Source organism: Drosophila rhopaloa, unplaced genomic scaffold, assembly GCF_018152115.1.
Source record: "Drosophila rhopaloa isolate 14029-0021.01 unplaced genomic scaffold, ASM1815211v1 contig_2, whole genome shotgun sequence".
Classification (NCBI taxonomy): Eukaryota; Metazoa; Arthropoda; class Insecta; order Diptera; family Drosophilidae; genus Drosophila; species Drosophila rhopaloa.
Genome location: NW_025335083.1, coordinates 22,812,644 through 22,835,072, shown reverse-complemented (window position 1 = coordinate 22,835,072; position 22,429 = coordinate 22,812,644). Strand labels below are relative to the sequence as shown.

General features: G+C 38.6%; 2 protein-coding genes across 5 annotated transcripts in view; one reads left to right on the top strand and one right to left on the bottom strand.

Moving 5' to 3' along the window:
• The window catches only part of LOC108049587 (protein eyes shut), a 56,509-nt gene that overhangs the window by 16,386 nt on the left and 17,694 nt on the right, over positions 1–22,429 (top strand). For both annotated transcript variants that reach the window (XM_044460359.1, XM_044460358.1), the window contains exons 3-5: positions 1,699–1,847; positions 13,796–13,948; positions 14,386–16,697. In XM_044460359.1, the coding sequence (XP_044316294.1) occupies positions 1,699–1,847; positions 13,796–13,948; positions 14,386–16,697 (2,614 nt within the window). The remainder of the gene's footprint in view (positions 1–1,698; positions 1,848–13,795; positions 13,949–14,385; positions 16,698–22,429) is intronic.
• LOC108042574 (MKRN2 opposite strand protein) overlaps positions 1–22,429 on the bottom strand; it is a 58,493-nt gene that overhangs the window by 19,957 nt on the left and 16,107 nt on the right. For 2 of the 3 annotated variants that reach the window (XM_044460361.1, XM_044460363.1), the window contains exon 3: positions 4,934–5,087. The exons of the other annotated variant lie outside the window; for it this stretch is intronic. The gene's annotated coding sequence lies outside the window, so the exon portion shown is untranslated. The remainder of the gene's footprint in view (positions 1–4,933; positions 5,088–22,429) is intronic. 3 annotated transcript variants of the gene reach the window in all.

The following is a 22,429-nucleotide window of genomic DNA, read 5'->3' as shown; positions in this document are numbered from 1 at the left end:
AAAATCCAATAAAAGTTGACTATAAAAGATGTGCAGAATGAACTTTCAAAGCTATTAAGTGGTTCTCAATAAAGGTTTGATAATGGATACTTAACAAGAGACTATCATAAAGAATTGATGGCATTTTAAAGAATTTAAATATTATTTCTAGCACTTTTGTATATGCCTGGTAAAGTAAATTAAATAAAACTCTGATAAATGGTTTTTTTCAACGTTCAAATTATCATAACACAAAAAAGGTATATAAATAAACCAATTATATTTAATGATTGCTTACCAAAGAAGTATATTTATAAACAGAAAACTAATTTGGTAAATGTTTCGTAAAGTGCAAGAATTCGCCTACTACTCCTACTTTCTCCAATATCTTGATGGTTTCCTATTCTGATATTCCGCCTACAAAGAAGCAGTCCAATGCCATTATGTAGTCATTTCCCAATTGCTCCTGGCTGAAGGCAACAAATCAAATGGTCTCCTGGGTGAAAACGTCCAACCGAAGGCCATAATCAGCCAGAATCTCGGGGGCTTCAGTTGGGTAAACTGAAAACAAGAGCCGAGAACAACGGACGAGTGTGTTTAGGTGCTTATCCCCGTGCTTAGCCCATAACAGACATGTGCACCGGGAGCCGTCGGCTGCCTCCTGCATCCTAATGTAATCCATTATAAAGGACAACAGTAAGCCAACGTCACTTATCCCCCATTCCATTTACACGAATAAAGAAACTTCTTTAATTAAGCCGGTTACCAGGCAGCAGTTTCTGCAGCCATGTTTGCCCTGTTCCTCAGGTAACACTCCTCGGCCACAGTTCCCCTGACACTTTTTTCTCCTTCTCTTGCATTTCCGTTTCAATTTCAATTCGGTTTCACGAAATAGAAACAGAATGGAAAAACCCAATCCCAAATGTCTACCAAATATTTATTTCCACAACTCCTCAAGTGTTATGTTGCGCTGGCCGAAAGTTTATAGCACTCAACTGGCCGGCGGTTTGGCTGTAGGGTATGTACATTATGCCTGGATGCAGGAGATCTGAGCTTGGAAAGTCAGGGCAATTTATTCAGGTAAATGCAGAAACATAAAAGAGCATGCCAGAGTGGAAGTGAGTACAACCAACTCAGCTGGATTTTAATATAAGTGAAATTTAAAAAAAATATTTAATACAAAGGTGTAAACATTATTTGGGGACACTTAAAAACTTTTGAACACCATTACAATAAGGTAAAAAACTGTCCTTATAGTAATGGTGTTTAAAATAATATAGAACAGTGCAAACAAAAATTATTTATATTTTTCATTCTTTTCTGCTTAATGGTTAAAATAAAAAAAAAATTCAAAATAAAAACTAATTTTCTAATGGCTTAAAGGTTACCTCAAATCACATGGGTCGAATATTTATATCAGAGTACACACTGTATTTATCCGAACACGCCCACCTTCATCGGTACCCCCACTTCAATTACCGCCAACTGCCATTATAGTCCGGCGTTATCTACCCTCCCCGTAACTCCCCCCATTTTGTTACGTTTGGCGAAACTATTTTATCCAAAGCATTTGGTTCGATGTTTCTCTAACTGTTGTTTTTCCCCATTTTCCTTTCTCGGTATCGTGCTGTTTTTTAACCAACGTTTGATGCATCATTGACACACCGTTCCACCGCTCCACCGATCCACCCACCACCCGAAACTCGACGGAAACAACAGCTCGTACTCGTGTTACTGCATTGATGGCTACACAGGGATCCAGTGCCAAACGAATTGGGACGAATGCTGGTCGAGTCCCTGTCAGAACGGCGGGACATGTGTGGACGGTGTGGCCTACTACAATTGTACGTGTCCGGAAGGATTTTCTGGTAAGTGTGCCCCCTATGTGTGCTATCTATCCGCGGGTGTGGGCGGGTCTGATGTGCCTCGGTGTTGCATGAATGCGGTTTATTTTTGGGGCCATCAGCATCCAGTTGAAATGCACGAAACTAAGCGTTGCGCATGCACGGAAAATAAATTTGTAATGGAGAAAAATATTTCCCAATAAATAATATCTAAATAATAATTTCCTTTAAAAATAACACCTTTATAGAATTTACTTAAAGTCCCTATATTCTGGCCAACATTTGAGGAATCATTTCTTGATGAGTATTTTAATAAATACAGTCTGCGGGATACAATTCTAATTTGCCGTAGATGAATTTAAAAATAAACATCCTAGTACTGTGTAAATAAGTTTTATATATTTTTCTCTTAGTGCACTTTGACAAATAGAAATGCGGGGGAAAAGGGTTTTGGACTAAAGTAGAGTGGCAAGCCAGTTGAGTAGGTGAAGTTCTGCTTCCGTTCCACGTGCGAAATGTATTTTTATTAAGCCAACATAAAAAACTCAGTCTCGCTTGGTTTGCACTTGGTCGAGAGCCTGAGACAGATCCCCCGGCCCAAAAACGCGAGCACCGCAAATAGAGAGGAATTCCTGGCAGGACGCGCACACAGGATTCACACAGGATTCCCGTTCGCCCCCAAACGTATTTGTTAAATTTACGCGGCACGAGAAAGGGCGAAATAAAAATATAACGTACAATGCTCGTTCTTACTTATTTCCCCGGCACTTGCTCACATGTGTCTATTCTTCTTTCTAACGCGTCCTGAGAGAGAGCGAAGTGGGAAAAAGGCGGAAAAAGAAAATCCAAATATAATATAAAGAAAAGCAAACGAAAATAGAGAGTCATTGAAGTGCAGAAGCTCTTTATACCCTTAAAATGGTGTTGATTTGGGAGGAAGAAAGGTTTTTCCATGGTGTTTGGTTTTTAGCTCTTAAAAAAAAGGAATTCATATAAATTATAATTGTTAAAAAGGGGACTTAGTTGCTAAAGAGGAAAATATAAAATGAATTTCATACTTATAATACAAAATCCAACCTCAAATACCCGGATTCGTAAGGGCATTTGATAAAGTGAGATGATCAAGGCTGTGCGAGGAAAACGCTTTGAGAGATCTCCAAAGGCGTTAAAAGGAAGCCAATGAGGAGGGGCAAGTGAGGGAAATCGAAAAAAGTGGAATTGTGAAATCGAAAAGGGAAAAGGGAAAATGGCAAAGCCAAGCTGGCGAACCAACTTTAATGTTGTCTATTGTGGTAGTCAATGTTGGGTGCTTAACGTGCTACTTGCCACGTGTGTGCGGCTCGGTCTCCCCGAGTATCTGTGTTGGTCGAGCACGGAAGTCTAACCATGAATGTATCTAATGTTCATCCTTTTGGCCTCGTGTACGTACTACGTTCACACATAAACACATTTACTTATGGTACGTGTGAGAAGCACTTAGTGTCCGTTCATATATTTTCTTTTCTTTTTCTGCCACCCCCTTCGCTGCACAAAGTTGACTTTATAAAATTTAGTGAAATTTATAGCCAGCGTATATAGGTGTAATACGTACTTTATTCGTATTTGTAGTCGTATCAAAGCCAGACTAAAACCGAAATACAAATTGCAGCAAATTTGTTCAGGAACTTTCCTGATGAGTTCAACGAGTGGAACACCAGCTGAGCAATCAGACCAAAGGAGGTGGCTAAATGATATGGATGGGGCAAGAGGAACTTTGCAACAGACCAAAGTCAATGACTGACTCTTTTGGCCCAAAGAGTCTTGGGAATAAATTACATGTGTTTTCCGGCTGGTTGAATGCATCCGAATTGAAATAATGGAGATGAGAATTGTGGCTGATTGAAAGTTTTTTTTTATGTAAAATGTGAGACTTAGAAGCATTCAGAGGAGAGTCTGGGAAAGATTGATACAAACGTATGTTCTGTATAATCTAAGCTTCAGCAACAAATAATATTTTTACTCAAATAAGTTTTCTACAACATTGTAAATATGATCAACATAATTTATTCAATTGTCAAAGAATGAATACAAATTTAAAATCTAAATAATCAAAATAATACAAATTGGTTAACAGCCATAGACTATAAAACCAAGATCGATTTTAGATTAATATTTTCTATATAAATATGTAAATACGACGGTATAATTTGTTGGGACAAGTCTGTTAGATTTTATGACAATGCCAAATATTCTTTTAAAAAAACCGTTTATAAATCCAATATAACCACTTTCCCTCCATTAACAGAACTCCTACGACCCATTTAACAAGTTTACTCTCCTATCGTGGAACAACCCCAGCAATCAAAACAGTTGCATTAATTTAACATAAATAGAGCGGAGCAACGAACGCAGACAAACAAAGGCCCACAAAGTATAAGCACTGCAAATGAAATCAACACAAAAACAAATAAAATTATGCACTGCAATCCCGTGACCCCTTCTTTTCCACCGATTTTGCAGAGGAAACTAAGCGTTTTCAACGCAAATTGCTCTCAGGCTCAGAACAAAAAAGACAAACCCAAATGTAAATAACGCAAAAAATTGCATAACAAATTCAGTGCATAAAAAAGGAAAGGAAAATATGCTTTTCGCTAGGGCAGCCGCAAAAAAATTATATTCTATATACACGCTCATATATAATAAATAGATTTTTTGCCAAAAGCACGCGAAATGTTGGAAATAAAGCGAAAGTAACGGATGCAAAGAGTTCTGAAAAGGTGGCCGGAAAAGCGAGAAAATGGGCAGACGCCTCGGGGCATTATTTAACCGCTCATTGAGTTTTGGAAAGCTTTCACCTTGCCCACCTCACCACCCACCACCCCGCTTTAAAAGAATCAGCAAATGCAAATGAGCGGGTCCGCAAGATAATGTCAGAGCAGGACAGCAGCGTTCTAATTAATTTTATGAGCTTCCTTTGCAATGCGCATATTTTCGCGGCCTTTTTCCCATTTATTTTTCGGCTGGTTGGCTTTAGCGTTTATGTTTATGCCCTTTTGAAGTGGTTTGTGGGATATAGTAGTATATAGGGAATTTGGTGCAATGTATATCGTTGTTTCGTCTGTCCCACTTACCAACTCTTTGTGCAGACTTCTATGGCTTTGAGGATAAGGCGGTTCATAGGACTAAAATGGTTGCTTTGATTGAGATTTCCCTTTCAGATCCACTTAATCTCTTTGGCATCGGTGAGACTTTGACCTGTTTTTATCAGGCTAATTACTGAAGTAACTGGAATTAACAAAGAATTTAACAAATTATTGTTAGGATATGTTAGGGTATTACAAGATACCAAAAGTGTATTAAGAGTTGGAAACGGTTGTATGCAATCCACCATAAATAGACAACCATATCACACTTTTGGAATCACCTTTTAGACAGTTAGATAATATATTACAATTTGATGAAAATCTTGACCTAAATCTTGTTTACTTCAGACCTTCTATACCGATTTTCGGAGTCATCCTTGCCTAAAGACTATGGAGTGTTTATATACATCTTCCAAGAGGCTGCAATCCTCTCTGTAAACTGCAATCACCAACAGCTTAACCTTGCTCTCTTAACTTACACACACACTCCTATGCACACGCATACGCACACAATCCAATAACAAAGCGTGGGCATTCCTTTGTCCTTTTGCTTCTTGGCTCCCTGCCTTTATGCAATCATTGCAGCCACCAAAGTGGGAAAAGTGCAGGGAAGTGTGGTGGGGGGGTGGCTAGGGCGCTGGGATCCATTGCATTCCGAAAACAATAGAGGCGGAGGAGGGTGGATTCCGCAGGATGGAAGAAGGTCTTCCTGGGCCTATTCACCATTGAAATTTCGCATTTCACATTCATGCAAATGCAGCAAATCAACAATGAACAAATAATAAAGGATTCCATTCAAAAGTGGTCAAAGCGAAGGCACAAACGCTCTGCAAATCATAACTAAGGTGCAGATGAAGTATATAAATATTACATTTATTAATAAATTTATCTTTTATAAACAAATTCAAAACCAAAATACTTATTAGGATATTTAAATTAAATGTTTAAGAATCCCGATTATGCACTTTATTTTCGTGCAAAGGTACAGTTCTTAGTAATCAAATAGTTATATTGAACACTATAATGCAATTTGAATAAATTAACCTGTTATTAAAAATGTTGAACCAACATTACCATGATTTAACTACATAATTATACCTAATAAAAATTTCCAAAGTTTATGTTTGAAGGGATATAACCTTCACCATGGTTACCCAACTTATGAGGGTATATTTATGGAAATGCATACAAATTGCAGCAATGCAGTCTGTGCCGCGACTCTCTTTTTTCGCTGAACAGTTTTCGTTCTGTTTTTTCCACTCACTCACTTGATATTTTATCGTAATTTTCCTGGGCACCACGTCCTTTTTTAGGACTGCTTCATCAGCGGGTTTTGAGCGAGCGAATGCGTGTGTGTGCATAAATTTGCACCTGTTCACCTGTTCGCTCTACTTTCGCGCTCTTTGGCAATTTGCACACATTTTCACGTAGCCAGGGAGATACATTCAATCAAGCATCTGGTTGCTCAGTCGCTGGCTCATTCATTGATTCATGGCTTGATTTGGCTTGGTTTTTTTGGATTACCCTGCACCCTTTAATCAGAGTCACATGCTTTAATTCCCGGTAGCCTGATTTATTTCCTTAAATATTCCCCCAATTTTCAATCACACGACTCAGCGATTATCATACATTTTTTATTTCAATTACCCAGCGGAAAACACGATTCAATGTTTATAAATAGAATTTGAACTAAATTGTTTCTGGTTTCGCAGAGGTCGCTAATCAATGGTCCTTTGGGACTTAGTTTCAATGTTCATTTCTGTTCTTATTTTGCGACAGCTGCATAAAATATTCATGGCCTTATTGATTTTATAATGTCAGCCCAAGAGTTTGATGAACTTTTCACATGTGTGGTGATATTTTTGTTTACTTTGTCACGAGTCCAGGGATTACTCGTGTAATCGAATGCTATTAAGATTTTTATTTGCCCACACAACAGATGTGATTAAATAGTTTTGTGGCAAAAAGGCCTAATTGGCTTTAAATATCAATTGATAGAATACATCAGTTAGGGACTCTTAATACATTTGTGTGCTCAATCCTATTATTTAAAATAATTGAGGATTAAATCCACTCAGTTAATGTTTCATTCATTTCAATAGAAGATTTTTGATACCACTTGAATTCACAGCTTCAAAACTTTCCTTGGCAATTTCTTTTGTTTTAAAATCTTTTTCAAAATAATCTTTATTACTTTTGTAGTGGAAAGGGTTTGTTATTTTAGCTACCACACCTACCAATAAACTTTATTTGCCTTAGAAATTGCTCTTGCACAAATAACTCATACAAGTTTGTGTTTATTTATAAATTGATTGCTCTCGAACGACTAAAGTCCTACAAGTTTATTAATTAATTTATAACAAGCCAGGCACATTCCAAAAATCCTCCCTTTCCCACTTATTTTCCCTCGTGGAATCAGAAAAATGTAATTTTCTCGTTCATAAATTTCCTCATTGAACTTTCAAACACAATACTTTCTAATTTTACGCAACGTGGCCAAGGCGGTCGATAGAAAATGTTAGCTTACATCATTGCCTAATTACAATAAAATTCTCTGGAAAATCCAGTAGCAAGGGGAAATGTTACACAAAATGCAATTAATAAAACGCTCTAATACACATAGACTTCTAAACCGTTTTGTGGGTGTAAAAGTGTGCGGGATTTTTCCCGGTGAAAATGAGCTACGCTTTCTCATTTCCTGTGCTTCTCATTGTCAAGGATTCCTCTCAGAAAAATAAATGGAAACTAAGCAATTGAATGAGCAACAATGCGCACCACAAGACATTCAAGTGCAGGGCAACCACTTCAATCCAAGAGTACACTTTAAAAAAATGTACCCCACTGTAAAAAAATATTTTTTAAATAAATGTTATCTTATAGAAACGCATTATCAAAAGCTTAATTTTATAGAAATTTCATCTATGAATTTCGTTTTTTTTTAAGACATGTACTTCATTTATACCTATTTCAAGAACCTTGCTAGTTTTTTAAGTGTGTAGATATGCGAATTGAAATTGCTGAATTCCACCATTGCGAGTGACATGAATTTGGTCGGGTTTTCGACTGGGGGCTGGCTGAGTGAATGGATCCCGTGATTAGTTTCCCCCTCGCATTTGAAAGCAGCAGGCGGCGTGGCCCACAATCTATGCAATCGCAGTTGGAATCGGAGGCAGGAGATGAACCCAAAGTGCATTTCATTGCTCACTGTCGCAGGTCGCAGGCAGCGATTTACGGCAATGGATTTGAAGGCAGCCGGCCAACCCACGAACACCCCAATCACCCCCCCAATCGAATGATAATAGATTGCTCTAGCTGGGATTAGTTTCGCATACAAATTGCGGAAGAGACGTGTCTTAAATCCTAACAAGCTAAATACTGTTCTTAGTGTTGGGTAATTAAAGAATTTAAAATCAATAAACCAATATATCAAAAGGATTTCATCACGTGAAAATTACCTTTCCTTCGCCGGGGAAATGTTTTTGAAAAAGGAATTAAATTGATCATTTTTAGAGCAATGTGTCATTAATTAGCTATATGGACTTGAAATCCAAATCCAAAAACTGCACTTCCAAGCCCATAACTTTTCTTGGAGACATCCGAATTCAAAGTGGCATACTTTAAAATGATTGTGATTCAATTCTCTAAAACTCTGTGTTTTTAGTTTGGTTTGTATTTTTGGGTCGATTTTTCTTCTTTTTCACTATGTCACCCCTTTCCAAATTTTCGAAAATTGGCATTGCAGAAAAGTGTCCTAAAACTGCACATCTAAGCCCATAACTTTTCTGGCAGAACTCCGATTTCAAAGTTGAAATCAAATTTGGTGCATTTTTATCCTAGTTTATATTTCATTAAAGTTCCTATATGCTTTTTGAATTACGAATGCTAGTTAGAAAAATCAATTTTTGACTTTTCCCTTATGTCTAGAAAAACTAAATACTGCTTCCAAAGTTTATATTCTACGTTACTCTTAATTATGATTTAAAACGAATCCTGATCTTTGTTTGACTGCTTTCTGTGCACTCACTTGTTCATTTATGCATTCATTCAGAGATTTCAGAGGAAACTGGAGAAAGGTATCTGAATATGGAAGCATAAAGTGCAAACGAAATGTGCAATATTTTCAACTCATGCACCTTTTGAAACGATGCCAGATTTCGAATGCACATACAACCCTCTTTTTACTCATTTCTCCATATCTGACAATATATATGTTGCTCGGGGAAAGGTAACAAGCAAATAAGAAGCACAAAATGTGTGCAGATAAAATTCAAATTTCAATTTGTGCATCGACTGGTGGGGGAATGAAAAAGACGACCTGCCCCAAGGACTCAAGGGACGTGTGCGGAAAATGGCCATGTTTATTGTGACTCGAAGCCAAAACCAATGTTCGTACCTTGTTGCACAAATGTTTACAGTTCGCTGCCAGCAGCAAATAATAACAAAACAAAAAAAAATATAACAAGAAAACGATGAAGAGGCGGCACAAGAAGCATGTCAGGAAAAATTTTGAACAAAGGAAAATGGCAGATGTTAAGCCAAAAGTAAAAAAATGGACTTAATAAAAGCACAAAATTAAAAATATGGTGGTCACAAAAATCGATGAAAACGGAGTATCTTATTAAAAGGAAAATAATTATAGAACATTCATGAAATTATCAGCAATAAAAATATTTTTAACTACTATAAATATAGAAATTTTAATCCGTTAGTAAAATAAAAAAAGATTTCGGTAAAAATAATATACTTTAAGACATACAATTCTTTGCTTAAGCCATCCTTTATCAATTCTGAATGTTTTTTAGCCTGAAATGTTATCAATATTTTACCGGCATTTAAAATTTGATTAATTGTTTTTTCCTATTCTTTTCGCTTCAAATATTCCAACAATCGACATGAAGAATGTCAGAATTGTATGCCTCTTTTTATTTTCATTTTCAAATTCCCCAATGAAAACCGAGGAAACCCGGATAACCAAGGCCCGTCCATTTAACAGAGCAGAAAAAAAAGATAGAGGAAAAAATTGTGCGTCCATTTCGAAAAAATTCATTCATAAAACATGCTTTGTAGATTGCGGCAGTGAGTGAAGCATTTTTCGTGCCCACAAAAATGACCGATGCCCCCTTTCTGGCACCGTTTTCCACCCCTTTTACCCATAACCATGCACATGTGAAACAAAATGAAAATCGATTTTCACTTTAACGACTTCACACATAGCACAGGGCCCCAAGAAAAAGTATTGCAGAGGCCCCAACGAACCACAAACGGAGCCAAAACAATGAACAAGAAAAACCAGAAATCATCGGGAATGCATTGAGGAAAGGTAAACCCAGACGAAGTGAGAAGTCGGGGGCTCTACCGAATTTGGGTTAAGAACTGTGCGTGAGGGGGTCTGGGATTTCCTACTCGGTATTCTGTATGCCTTCTATGTGCTTGACCACTTCCTGTATTTGTGCATGAATTGGAGCGTAATATGACATTTCATGTAGAGCACACAAAAAGGGGGAAAAAAGTAGAGGCAGAAAAGTTTACCATTTTGATTATATCAGAGAAGCTTTAAACAGCCGCAAATGCATTTATTATTAGATTTTTAAATTACATATTCTATTGTGTTGCTATTATTTCTTCAGTAATTTTTTAAAGAATGGCACATGCACAAGAACGTTGCAATAAGTCACTGCACTAACTTCAAATAGCTTTAAGTAGCAGCATTTGCATTCCTCAAATAAGTGATTCAATTTTACAACGACCATAAAGCAAATTGAAATATTTTTAGCATTTTAAGGCCTCAGTACGCCCACACCATCAAAATCATAAAGCAAATTGCGATTGCCTCGCTGCGATGGCCATAAACAAATTGAAATGTGCAGCGACTTGATGGCACTTTATGGTCAGAACGGGGAAATTGAAGCTGTTGCTCCGCCATGGCAGTGAAATACGAGAAAGCGCCAGCCCGGCTGGAAAATCCATTACTCAATCGAAGAACGGGTCGGGCAAACGATAAATTAAAATTCGTTTTTTATGTGACCCATAGGACGAACCAATAATTTATCCAAGAAACGATACTAAAGAGTTTGATAATTGCAAGTGCAAAACGATTTTTTGGTAGAAAAATATTGATCGTAACAAGAAAAACAACTTGGGTGTTTTATTGATTACAACATAGAAACTGTTTAACATACGTTTTTGTTAATGGTTAAAAACCATTATATACATCTGATGAATTTTAATGAAATTTTTAAACTAGCAAAGAAGGAATAAAGGAATTAAAGGAATATTAAACTCAAGGTAAAATTCATAACTGTAGCTTGTTTATCTTGAATTTTCTTGTATTTTGAGAATTAACTGCATAATTAGCTGTCTGAAATGAATAACACACTTCGCTTTGTGCTCAGAAGTGTGCAGCATTAATAAATTAATTTAAATTAAGTTGAAAATGAACATTTGAATGCAAATGCAATCACAGACCCAGCAGCCTGGAAGTATGCAATATAAATTCGAACTCAAGACCAAAGGACACAGACCGCATAGTTTAATCGAAATGTGCATACGAACGACTATATTTGCTAGGCAGACATTCCTGGAGCTCAGCTGAAATCCACAAAAGCACACAAAAGATACTGATATACACACGTATAACTACAAGTCACCAGATACATATATATCCACCCGTCATAAGGTAAACAAATGACATCGACTGACATCCTTTGCTGCTCGCCAGGATTTTGAGTTGCCTTCTTCGCTTTCGGTTCCCCTTTTCGTGTTGATTTAGTGCTTATGCAAATTTAATTTATGTTCAGAGCTCCCCCACTGCCCAATGTTTCCCCATCATTTGCATAGACTTACATTATTGTTGCATTATAACCCAGACAGGAGGACCAGACACGCACATTTATCTTTCATGAGGGCTCTTCAGCTGCAATTCTATTTCAGATTTTTTTTCCCCATCAGTGTGTGTATTTTGTACAATTTATGAGTTAGAGTGATAAATTCCTGCACCATCCAAAAACGCCCTCTCAATTGCAGTCCACTTGAATGCAATTTTCAGCCTTAAATTAAAAAGATTCCTTGAACGCTTTCTCTGTTCTTTGGCGCATTAATTTGGCCAAAGTGTAGGGGAATTTCCACGCCTTCTTTTTTGACACTTTTGTTTCGACACTTTGAAGTGCTTTTTTTGTTGCTAGGGAAGAGAGAATTTTTTCTTCGGCCCAGACAAGATAGGCTAGCAAACTTTCGTTGAGTGCAGGCGGAAAAAACTTTAAGCATATTTCTCGCCAACTTGTTGCCAAAAAGAGTTTGCCAAGAAGGTGGCTGTGAAACGAAAACAAAGGCCCAAACTCCAAAGGCGTTTCTATGCTGGGCAAATAAATTCTCAAACTTTAGCCATACAAAATATTTCGCTAGCAATAAATTTGCAAAGAGAGCTCACACACACACACCCCGAAAAATATCACTCATACGCAGCGTTGCGCTGGCACAGGCAGAGCCGAAAACGAATCGAGAATTCCCCGACTCCTCTCCCCCGAGGCGAAGATTGTCTGTCTGTCTGACAGTTGCTGCCTTTTGGCAAAACACTGAGACCAAGTCAACGTCGCTGCAAGTTGTTGAGCAGAAAATTGAAAAGTATTTCCAAGCATTTGTTGCCATTGTTGGCTGTCAAACTAGATACCCCCAGCAGTGCAGATTGCTCTGCCTCGAAAACTGAGCATTTTGCTTAGTTCTTTAGGACTGAGCTTATGTCATTGAAATAATGTTATATGTTTCTTTTTTTGTATAACAATTCTTAAACCATTTCTACCACATTTTCTAGAATCGAGTATAACATACACGAATATTAAAGCATAAGCACCTAGTTAAAACCTAGTCAAAAAAAAAATAATATTTTTCTTTTAGTTCAAAATTATTTATAGAAATGGACAGAGTACCAATAGACATATTAACACGGTATCAACGTTATACAACAAATTACAAATATAAATCGGCTTAATCATAACAACTTTCAAAAAGAGTATTTGCTTAGTTTTATTTTTCCCACTAGTTTTTACACGTTTCTCTTTACCACTCCATGCACAGAATTTGAAGGACAGCTACAAATTTTGGCATGTGTGCTTTATATCCAGTGAGTGTGGGAGGGATAAAGCTCAATGTGTGCGTGTAAATTTCCTTTTGAATTGTTTATATTGCTTGCAACCAAATCAGCACTTGTGTAGGGTTTGTTTTGATTGCCATTGATGCGCTTGTACCGAAAACTTTCCACTTTCTTACTTCTTTTTTTGGGAATAAAAAGTAGAGAAATAAATTGAAAGGAATAGGATCGATGAGGAAAAAAAGAGAAACTTCCATTGGCAAATATAATGAAAGGTCATTCAATTGAACTTCAATTGTGCGCACTTGTTTCAAACGCAGAACCAAAGAGAAACTGAATCCATTGAGAGAAAAGGTTATTTACGGGCTGTAGAATAATTTATTGAAGGGCCAATGGAATTGAATTTCGATCCTCCTTCAGTTATTAATTAAAATGGCCTCCTTTTATTTCCAACAGTTCTATTTAAAGAATTTACAGAACGAATTTCAATTAAAATCCATAAACTAAAACCACAAAGCTATAACAGTTATTGTTTGATGAAGTAAGTCAAAAGCTAATTGCGACTGGCATAAACTAATTAAACCTCAAAACAATATCATAGCATAAATAAATTAAATTCATTCGCATAAAATGGTATGCAAAAGAACTTTGACCTGTGCATATACATATTTCTTTAATTAAAATGTAAACTAACAGGGGGTTGCCCTTTGACCCCCAGACAAGTAAGGCTATTTGTATTCACAGCCTTTCATTTAACTTCGTTGCAGGATCCAATTGCGAGGAGAATGTCGACGAATGCATGTCGAATCCCTGCCAGAACGGCGGACTTTGTCGGGACAGGACCAATGGCTACATATGCACCTGCCAGCCCGGTTATCTCGGCTCTCACTGCGAACTGGATGTGGCCGTCTGCGAGACAGGTGAGTCGCCGTCAGGGTGATGAATGGACACAGCGAAGAGGAAATTGGGTCGAGGTTGTCAAAAGGTAGAAATTTGTTTGGCGAATTGGGAAAGCATTAAATAGAAATTAGTGAAACACAGCACAAGCATTCCAATCAAATATTAAATTTCCAGGGAAATTAACACACGCGCAAATACTTTAATATATTTTATAAATAAATAATTCAAAAAATAAATTCAATCATTTTTAAACACATCCTTTTAAGGCAAAAATACATTTGTGGAATGAAAAAGTCAGAATGAATTCTCGGGTCCTAATTGAAAATTTAAATTGAAAAGTTTTTATAAATTATTAATTTGTTTAGGCAAAAAAAAAAATAAAGAAAATATATAGGAAGCGGATTTAATAACCAATTAAACTTTGTTTTTAAAATTTCATAAACCCACTTTAAAACAGGAACTGGTGCCCGTTGTCAGCATGGCGGTGAGTGCATCGAGGGTCCTGGACTGGAGTTCACCTGCGACTGTCCGGCGGGTTGGCATGGCAGGATTTGCCAGGACGAGATCAACGAGTGTGCCTCGTCGCCCTGCCAGAATGGAGGCGTCTGCGTGGACAAACTGGCGGCCTATGCCTGCGCCTGTCCCATGGGATACACGGGCATCAATTGCGAGGAGGAGATCCTCATCTGTGCGGACAATCCCTGCCAGAATAATGCCTTGTGTCTGATGGAGGAGGGTGTGCCCACGTGCTATTGTGTCCCCGATTACCATGGCGAAAAGTGCGAGTTCCAGTACGATGAGTGCCAATTGGGTCCACGTTGCATGAACGGTGGTGTCTGTATCGACGGAGTGGACACCTTCTCCTGTTCATGTCCGCCCCTGTTAACTGGCATGCTCTGCGAGTGTTTGATGGTGGGTGAGGAGTCGTTGGACTGCAATTACACGGCACCTGCCACCCAAGCTCCTCCAAGGAGGACCACCACCACATCCACAATGGCGCCGCCCACAGTGAGGCCTGTCACTCCGCCGGAGACCACGGTACCGCCAAGGGTATCCGAGGAGGTAGAGGTAATAGTGCTTACCACCATTGCTCCTGTGGAAGGGATTACCTCTTCATCTTCCTCCTCATCCGAGGAAGCCGTTTCCGTGGAGATAAAAACGCCGACCTTGGCACCCCCCGAAAGCGATAGCCATAGTATATCCGTAGAGCAAACCACGGTGGTTCCAGCACAACCTGATCCTGAACCGGAACCGGAACCAGAGCCCAAGACTCAACCACCCCCATCATCGGAATCGGAAACCGAGGAGGAAATAATACCAGGCACTACAGCTCGACCGCCAACCAGCAGATCCTCCAGCTCTTCGGAGGAATCCCCCAGCATCTATACCACTTTGCCACCTCTACCGGGAAAATCCCAAACCACTTCCTCGGTAGAATCTTCTGGTGAAGTAGTCACCTCCGAGGAATACACCCCTGTGCCGCATTTCGAAGTGAGTGCCAGCAGTAAAAGTGAAAGTGGAAGCGAAGAGGTCACATCAGTGCGACCCACTGCAGCACCCAGCATCACCATACAAGTGGACATCACCTCATCCAGCAGCAGTAGTTCGGAATCAGTGGAAATAGTCACCACACCGGCTCCAATATTTGTGCAGAGAGTGACTACAATCGAGACGAGCATCTCCATAGACTATGCCACGCCCACTCCCCTGCCGGAAACAACCACACCGCGGGTGGTGCCAGTGCCAAGACCCACATTTGCCCCAGAGCCACCACTGGATGTTGTTGAAACGACTGCCTCAACGCACCACCTTTGGACGGAGGTGCCCACCACGGCAGCTCCCTTCTTCACGGAATATCCCGCGGAAGTGCTAATCACCACTCATCGAACGAGTGCCGGCAGATTCACCACTGTGCAGCCACCTGTTCAGGTCACCACTATCTCACCGGTCGAGGATTCTTCCGTGGAATTGCCCACACCACACACACCACTCATTGTGGTCACCATATTGGATGCAAATGCCACAATACCACCCCTGATCACAACCACTGGACTGCCAACGACCCATCACCACCACCACCATCATCACCACGAGCCAGAGGGCACCACTCTCCAGCCTCTGGAAGAAGACGAGCACCACCATCACCATCATCATCACGACGAGGTCACCACTCCATTGCCTGTGGAAATATCTACGGGACATCCTTTGCAAACGGACGACCTGATTGGAGTACAGGAACCTGCTTTAGTGACCACAGTGGAACCTTTTGTGCCGCCAGAGACGACTGTAATTCCAGTGATAGTTCCTGAAACGATTGCACCACTTGGAACTCCTGCACCACCACCTACGGCAGCTCCTGTTCCTCCGGCCACCACTGCTCAGCCCACTCCTCCGCCTACTGAACCACCAACAGTGGCGACTACTCTGCCACCACCTCCACCACCCACTCTACGCCCTGTGCCCCTTCCTCCGGTGACCCTGCCCCCTCCCACGATTCCACCCACTCCCCCGTCCACGCAATCCGCACAAACTTTACCGCCACCCACGTCGGTCATAAATGTTTACACCACCCCCGAAGGACCGCCCACGGCCGCCCAAACAAAGGCAACGGTCACGGAGAGCAGCGAGGAGGTGGAGGGCAGCAATACGGTGTCCTCCGGCGGAAGGGGATCCGGCGGAGTTCCCGAGGAGAAGGCGGGCGATGTCGATTGCATCAAACTGGGCTGCTACAATGGCGGCACCTGCGTAACCACATCCGAAGGATCGCGGGTAAGTTATCAATTGATTAAGAACACTCCAACATATTTAAACATTTAAAGTCTTAACAATCTTCTTTAAAATCTGTGATAAGTAAAAGTCTACAAAGGAAAAATAATAATAATATGTTCTATTATTAGGGGTTTACTACCCGAAAAGTCAAGCAATTTATTAAAAACTAATGTCGAAGAATCAATCTAATACATTCTCTTGTTACGAATTCTATATGCACCATATAATTAAAAATGCATTCCTATGTTTTCAAAGTAATTTTGCCAAGTGCAGCCAGACTCAGTAGGTCAATCGATTGGCGCCCCAGCACTTTGGCACCTTAACGAAATCGAGTTGTTTGTTCGATTGCAAAACAACCAAAAACTAGGTAAAACGAGGCATCCTAGGGAGCCGATTGTGTGTGAGCAGCCAACTTCACAATTTTCAGCCCCATTGAGTTGCTAATTGGCCGTGTTGGAGTTGTGCGCCTCCGGGTTCCGTTTCCAATTCCACCTCCTGACCGTTAATAAGTCATTTAATATGCTATCTAGAGCTGCAATTGCCTAGGCAATAGGTAAATACACGAGGTAACTGGGAAGATAACCGGGAATGGACTACACTCATACCCTAAATATTAATCAAACCGTTTAAAAGAGGAACGGTCTAAAAGATCAGCTTCATTTGGATATATTTTTAGTGCTCAGAACAGTTCCGTTTTAAGGTTTAAAATGTTGTATTGCCTGCTTTAAAAAGTATTGAATAAGTGTAACACAACTTGTTAAATCGACAACATAGCCAAGCAACCGTTGGCTGCTCTATAATTTGTAATTTATAACAATGACAGCCATTCTGTTGCTAGGGTCGAATTCAGTTCCACTTTAACGCAATTTACTGTCCATGGAATCTGAGAGGCTTTAATCAAACCCTTTAATGGGATACTCACCGAACGAGAGCATTAGTAATGCCTACTCAACGGCCACACCCACGAGCGATGCACTGGTGCCAACTAAATTTGCAAATTGACAACCTGAAAGGACCTCACAGCTGCCCACGTACAGATAGAGATGCAGATACAGGTTCACAGATGTTAACTCGACTCATACATAAATAATCACGTAAGCAGGTCCTGTAAGCAGATTTGCCGAGCAGATTGTTGCTAGGCCAACGGACAGTAAAATAATAGAAATTCTCTCGTTAGGTGGAATTTATTCCAAGGTTTTACTTAGCTAGAATTTATTACTGGAAATTACAAAAGGCTTTTGTCGATGGGTATTAAACTATATTTATAAAATGAATACATACAGAATAGAGACTTTACTAAATAGTATACGTGTGAACCTTTAAAGTCTGTGTTATTAAAATAAAAACAATTAATCTCTTTTTTAAGAAACAATTTATAAATTCAAGTAACAATTAACAAAATAAGGTTACAAATTCCAGGTTCCTTCTTTCTAAAGCTAGTTTATTTCATTGTCTCTAATCAAAATCAAGAATATTTTGATATTTGAATATTTCCGGTGAAAACTTTTGCAATCGACCCACTTCCAATCTATCTGCTCGCATTTTATCTTACATTTTTGTAGACTCTGTCGAAAGTTCTCAGAAATGCCAATTGCTTTTGTAAATGAATAGTTAAGAACTTTGGAAATAACAGAAGCATTAAAAACAGCAAAATTTCAGGTAGAAAATCAGACAACAAATAGCAAAATGCCGGAGAAAATGTTCGCCAGGCAAAACCACAAAGCCTTCCTTAGTTGCTCTAGTTACACTAACAACGAACAATGGCAGGCCTGCCAAAGTATGCCTATTCAACTATTTATGAAAATACTTGGGGTAATTTTCCCCAAAAAAAGAGCAGTAAAAGGCTTCAAAAATAAAACCCAGCGAGGGAGGGAATATTGAATTTTGTGCTTCGATGGCAAACTGAAAGCCATTAAGAAGCACGATCCTAATTTCCAATGTCTACTAATAACAGGAAAATTGTTCACAATTGATTGCATGATAGGTTTCTGTTTTTTGGTTGTTAAAATTTTGTTTGGAAATTTATAATGGTGGAAATGGCTGTATGACTACGGATATCATAAGTTTATTAACATTGCTTTTAGAGGATTTTTACGAGTTTTAAAGTGCTAACAATTGTTGTTTTTAATTTTGTCTAGCATACATTATAAGTATATTTATTTCTGAAAAGTCTTATGCTTTTTAGTTAGCCCTCCGAAAGGCAGTGCAATTCGTTAGAATTTGTGAGTGTCATAAAAATATTCACATGCTTTAACGATTCTCAGCAATGGCCATGTACTTGTCACCCTCAGGCTTTACCTCATTTATTATTCATTTCCCTTCGAAGGTTAGAGCGTGTTGCAATATTCCGATGACCAAAACCAACCCACAACCATTAAATATATGTCCATTCATATGTCAGCAAGGGCTCCACCGTTAGCCAAATTAGTAGCACCACATGCAATTCCAGCATTTTACGACCGAAACGTGAGGTCAATACTTGGTTAATTTATAAGCTTCAACCAAAGGATGACTAACGTGCTGGTTGCTGCTTGTCAAATTTAAACCACCATCAGGATAATATAATTGATGTTAATTATTATTTGATTTTGGTAAAAAATATTGTAATTTATTGTTTCTATGATTTAACTCGAACAAAAACTTATATAGAATTATCTTATATTTAAAGATTTAAGTTGAATTAACACGAGGAGTCCAAAAAAATATTTTATTTTCTTAATCGTTAGCTTATTTCGATAGCTGAAAGTCTATTAGCTGTAGGACCTTTTTTGACCAAGTTATTAAAAATGTTTCTTTGATAGTTTTTTTGTGATTTAAGTATTTCTTTAAGCATTGTTTGAAAATTTTAGGCCAAACACTCTAGACAGTATAAGTTTGGCAGCACTAATGACCCTAATTTATGCTTTAGACCCAGTTAATGAGTTAACAAAGGCAACTGGCAATTTATTTATAAACTTTCGCTGCACCACACATAGATCTCTAAAGTGTACCTATGAATCACAAGCACCCACACACAAAACCGTGAAAATCCGGGGAAAACCGGTGAAAACAAGGAAAGGAAGTGAGAGGCAAAGCCCCCGCATGTGGCCAACATGCTAGCAAGAAAAAATTAAATTTTCATAATAAATTTAGCGCTTGAGTGAGTGACACAACACCGCAGGATGAAATTGTTATTATGTGACACACACTCACACTGCACACACACAAATGCAGCCCGAGAAAAGTAAAGCAAATAGAGAAAAGGTGCGAGAGGAAATTATTTCACAGAGCATATGCCACTTTATTGTTGCCAAGTAATTTAACTAACTGCAAAATACACTTTCAGCAGCTCACAAAGACTCCAGGCTTTTGTTTCTTTTCAGATTCACCATTTTAATACACTGAAACAAATTTTTATCTATTATGTATATAAATAACTATTTAATAAGTAATAGATTCAACTTGTTTTTAGATTGATTCCTGAAACTAGCAAGGATATGCTGGTGTCATTTCCCTAACTGATTCATTTTTATTTTCATAACTATAAAAAATACTAATAATACTTTAAAATCTTAAAAAATATATAAGCAAATATTTTTCCTCAGTGTTGGTTGACTTCCCATCTCTTTCCATTTTGCCTTTACCATTTGTATAAAGAGACAAAAAACAGACATACACTTACATATGTCAGCTGTCATATTGGTTAGGCAAGTTTGGGAAATGCGGGGGCTAGAGGTGGAAAAGTGCGGAAAATAGGGGCGTGGCAGTGAGAAGTGCAGGCAAAGTGGCACTCGCACTCGGCGAAAGTCACTCGTAAAGTGGCATTAAGCACATTTCAAGTGCTACCCCGCCGAGTTTTTGGTTTTGGAAAATGTTTGCCTGGCTTCTGGCACCGACCCCGCCCCTCCCATTTCCCAACCCCCTCGCCCATTTTCCTGAGGCTCAGTGTGTCTACTGTCTGCATTGCGTTGCTTTTGCCACCGCCAATGCCACTAATGAAAACTTTGTTGAGCCCTGTTAGGCTCCTCCATCACCGCCACATGTCTCCCTGACTTAATGCGTCCTCCACAGCCTCTTTTCCCCATTTCCCGACGCTTTTCCCCGTTCTCTTCCCCTTCCTTTTTCTCCACCCCATTCATCGTCCTTTTTGAAGAGTGCACTTCAGTCATTCAGGCCATTCCAAGCATTTGCCTGTTGACATTTCCAAAGGCGTGTTACAATTAATTTCCATCTGGCCAACGCAATGAAACGCAAATAGGAAAAAGAGGTGGAAATGCTTGCCCAGCCAAGGATTTTAGGAAATCTGTGAGAATAATCCAGTGTGGCTGTTGAAATAGAGTGCTTTAAATTATTGTTGGGATACTAGTATTAGTGACTTTTTAGCTTTTTTTATATTGCAACAAAGATTTCTTTTAAGATCTTAACGATTTAGATTTAATAAAAATGGAATTATATTATGTAACGAATGAAAATGTGTTAATATGTATGTAATATTGTTATTTACATTATTGAATTAATTATTAAAATATAAAAAGTTTTTTTTAAACCCCAAAAAAATGTTTTGTAAGCTCTTTACATTTTTGAAAGAATAATAAATATTAAATTTGTGGTTATATTTATTTTTTATACATATTTTTTTTATTGTCAAAATTATAATTTCTTATAAACAACAAAAGTTTCTTTAAAAAAATTCAATATAATACCAGCGAATATTCATATTTTCACTCTTCAGAACAAACTCATTTCCGTTTTAACTCTGCTCGACCACACATATTTAAATCTTAAATCAGCCAGATGTTTTCCCTTGGCTCATTTTCGTTTTTTGTTTTTAGCCAACATTCATTATGCGCCAGCCAAATGCCGCAAGGTCAAAAGCTTTAATTAAAATGTTTCCTGTTAGCAAGGCACATGCGAGTAGGGGCAAAAAAAGAGGGCAAACAGAGACGACTAAAATTGTGCGAAAAACTAAATTCAGCAGCCTGGTGCCCTCGATACAGAATACCACCTCCCACCCACACAATTCACATTTCCCCGTCATTTTTTCAAGGCAAACGCAGCTTCATTTGTCTAACATGAGTGGCACAAAAGCGAAGTTGAGCAAACGAAAACAAAGTTCGCGAATAAACTTCCAGCAAACACTTCAAATAATTGTTATGAAGGCGCAGGCAGCAGCTAAAGTTAGCATTATTTTTTCAAGGTCACAAGCGATTGAAAAAATAGGCTAAAATTGAGCTCAAAAGTATGCTACGAAAAAGTGATATGAGCTGGGAACGGAATTGCACTTAGTATATGATGGGAAAAAATAATCCCAGCAGGAGCAGATTTTAATGTTTTGTGCTGGCAAACAAAGCGTGGGGAACAAAAACAAGAACAGCGGAAATTTGTTGTGAAAAGGCAAAGAATGGGTGGTAAAAAAGAGTCTGGGCCATTATTCGCTCAAGCCTTTAACACTGGTTCGGTATTTCCGCTGAACAGCGGGTGTGTTGAGAAAGGGTTTTCATTCGCATGTTGGGTTATAAAAGCTTGAATAATGTCTTCCCAGATTGAAAGATTTATGCCACAATTAAGTCTGTGCTTTATAAAATAATCAAAGCTGGGAGCATAAATTTGTTGCGATTTCAGAGTTACATTTTTCTTTAGATAAAGATCACAAAAACATGTAACATTTTAAAATTTAAGTACCACAATGAATTGAAACTTTACCAATTAAAGAATAATAAATCATAAATTAAAACAATCTGCAATTGTTTTAA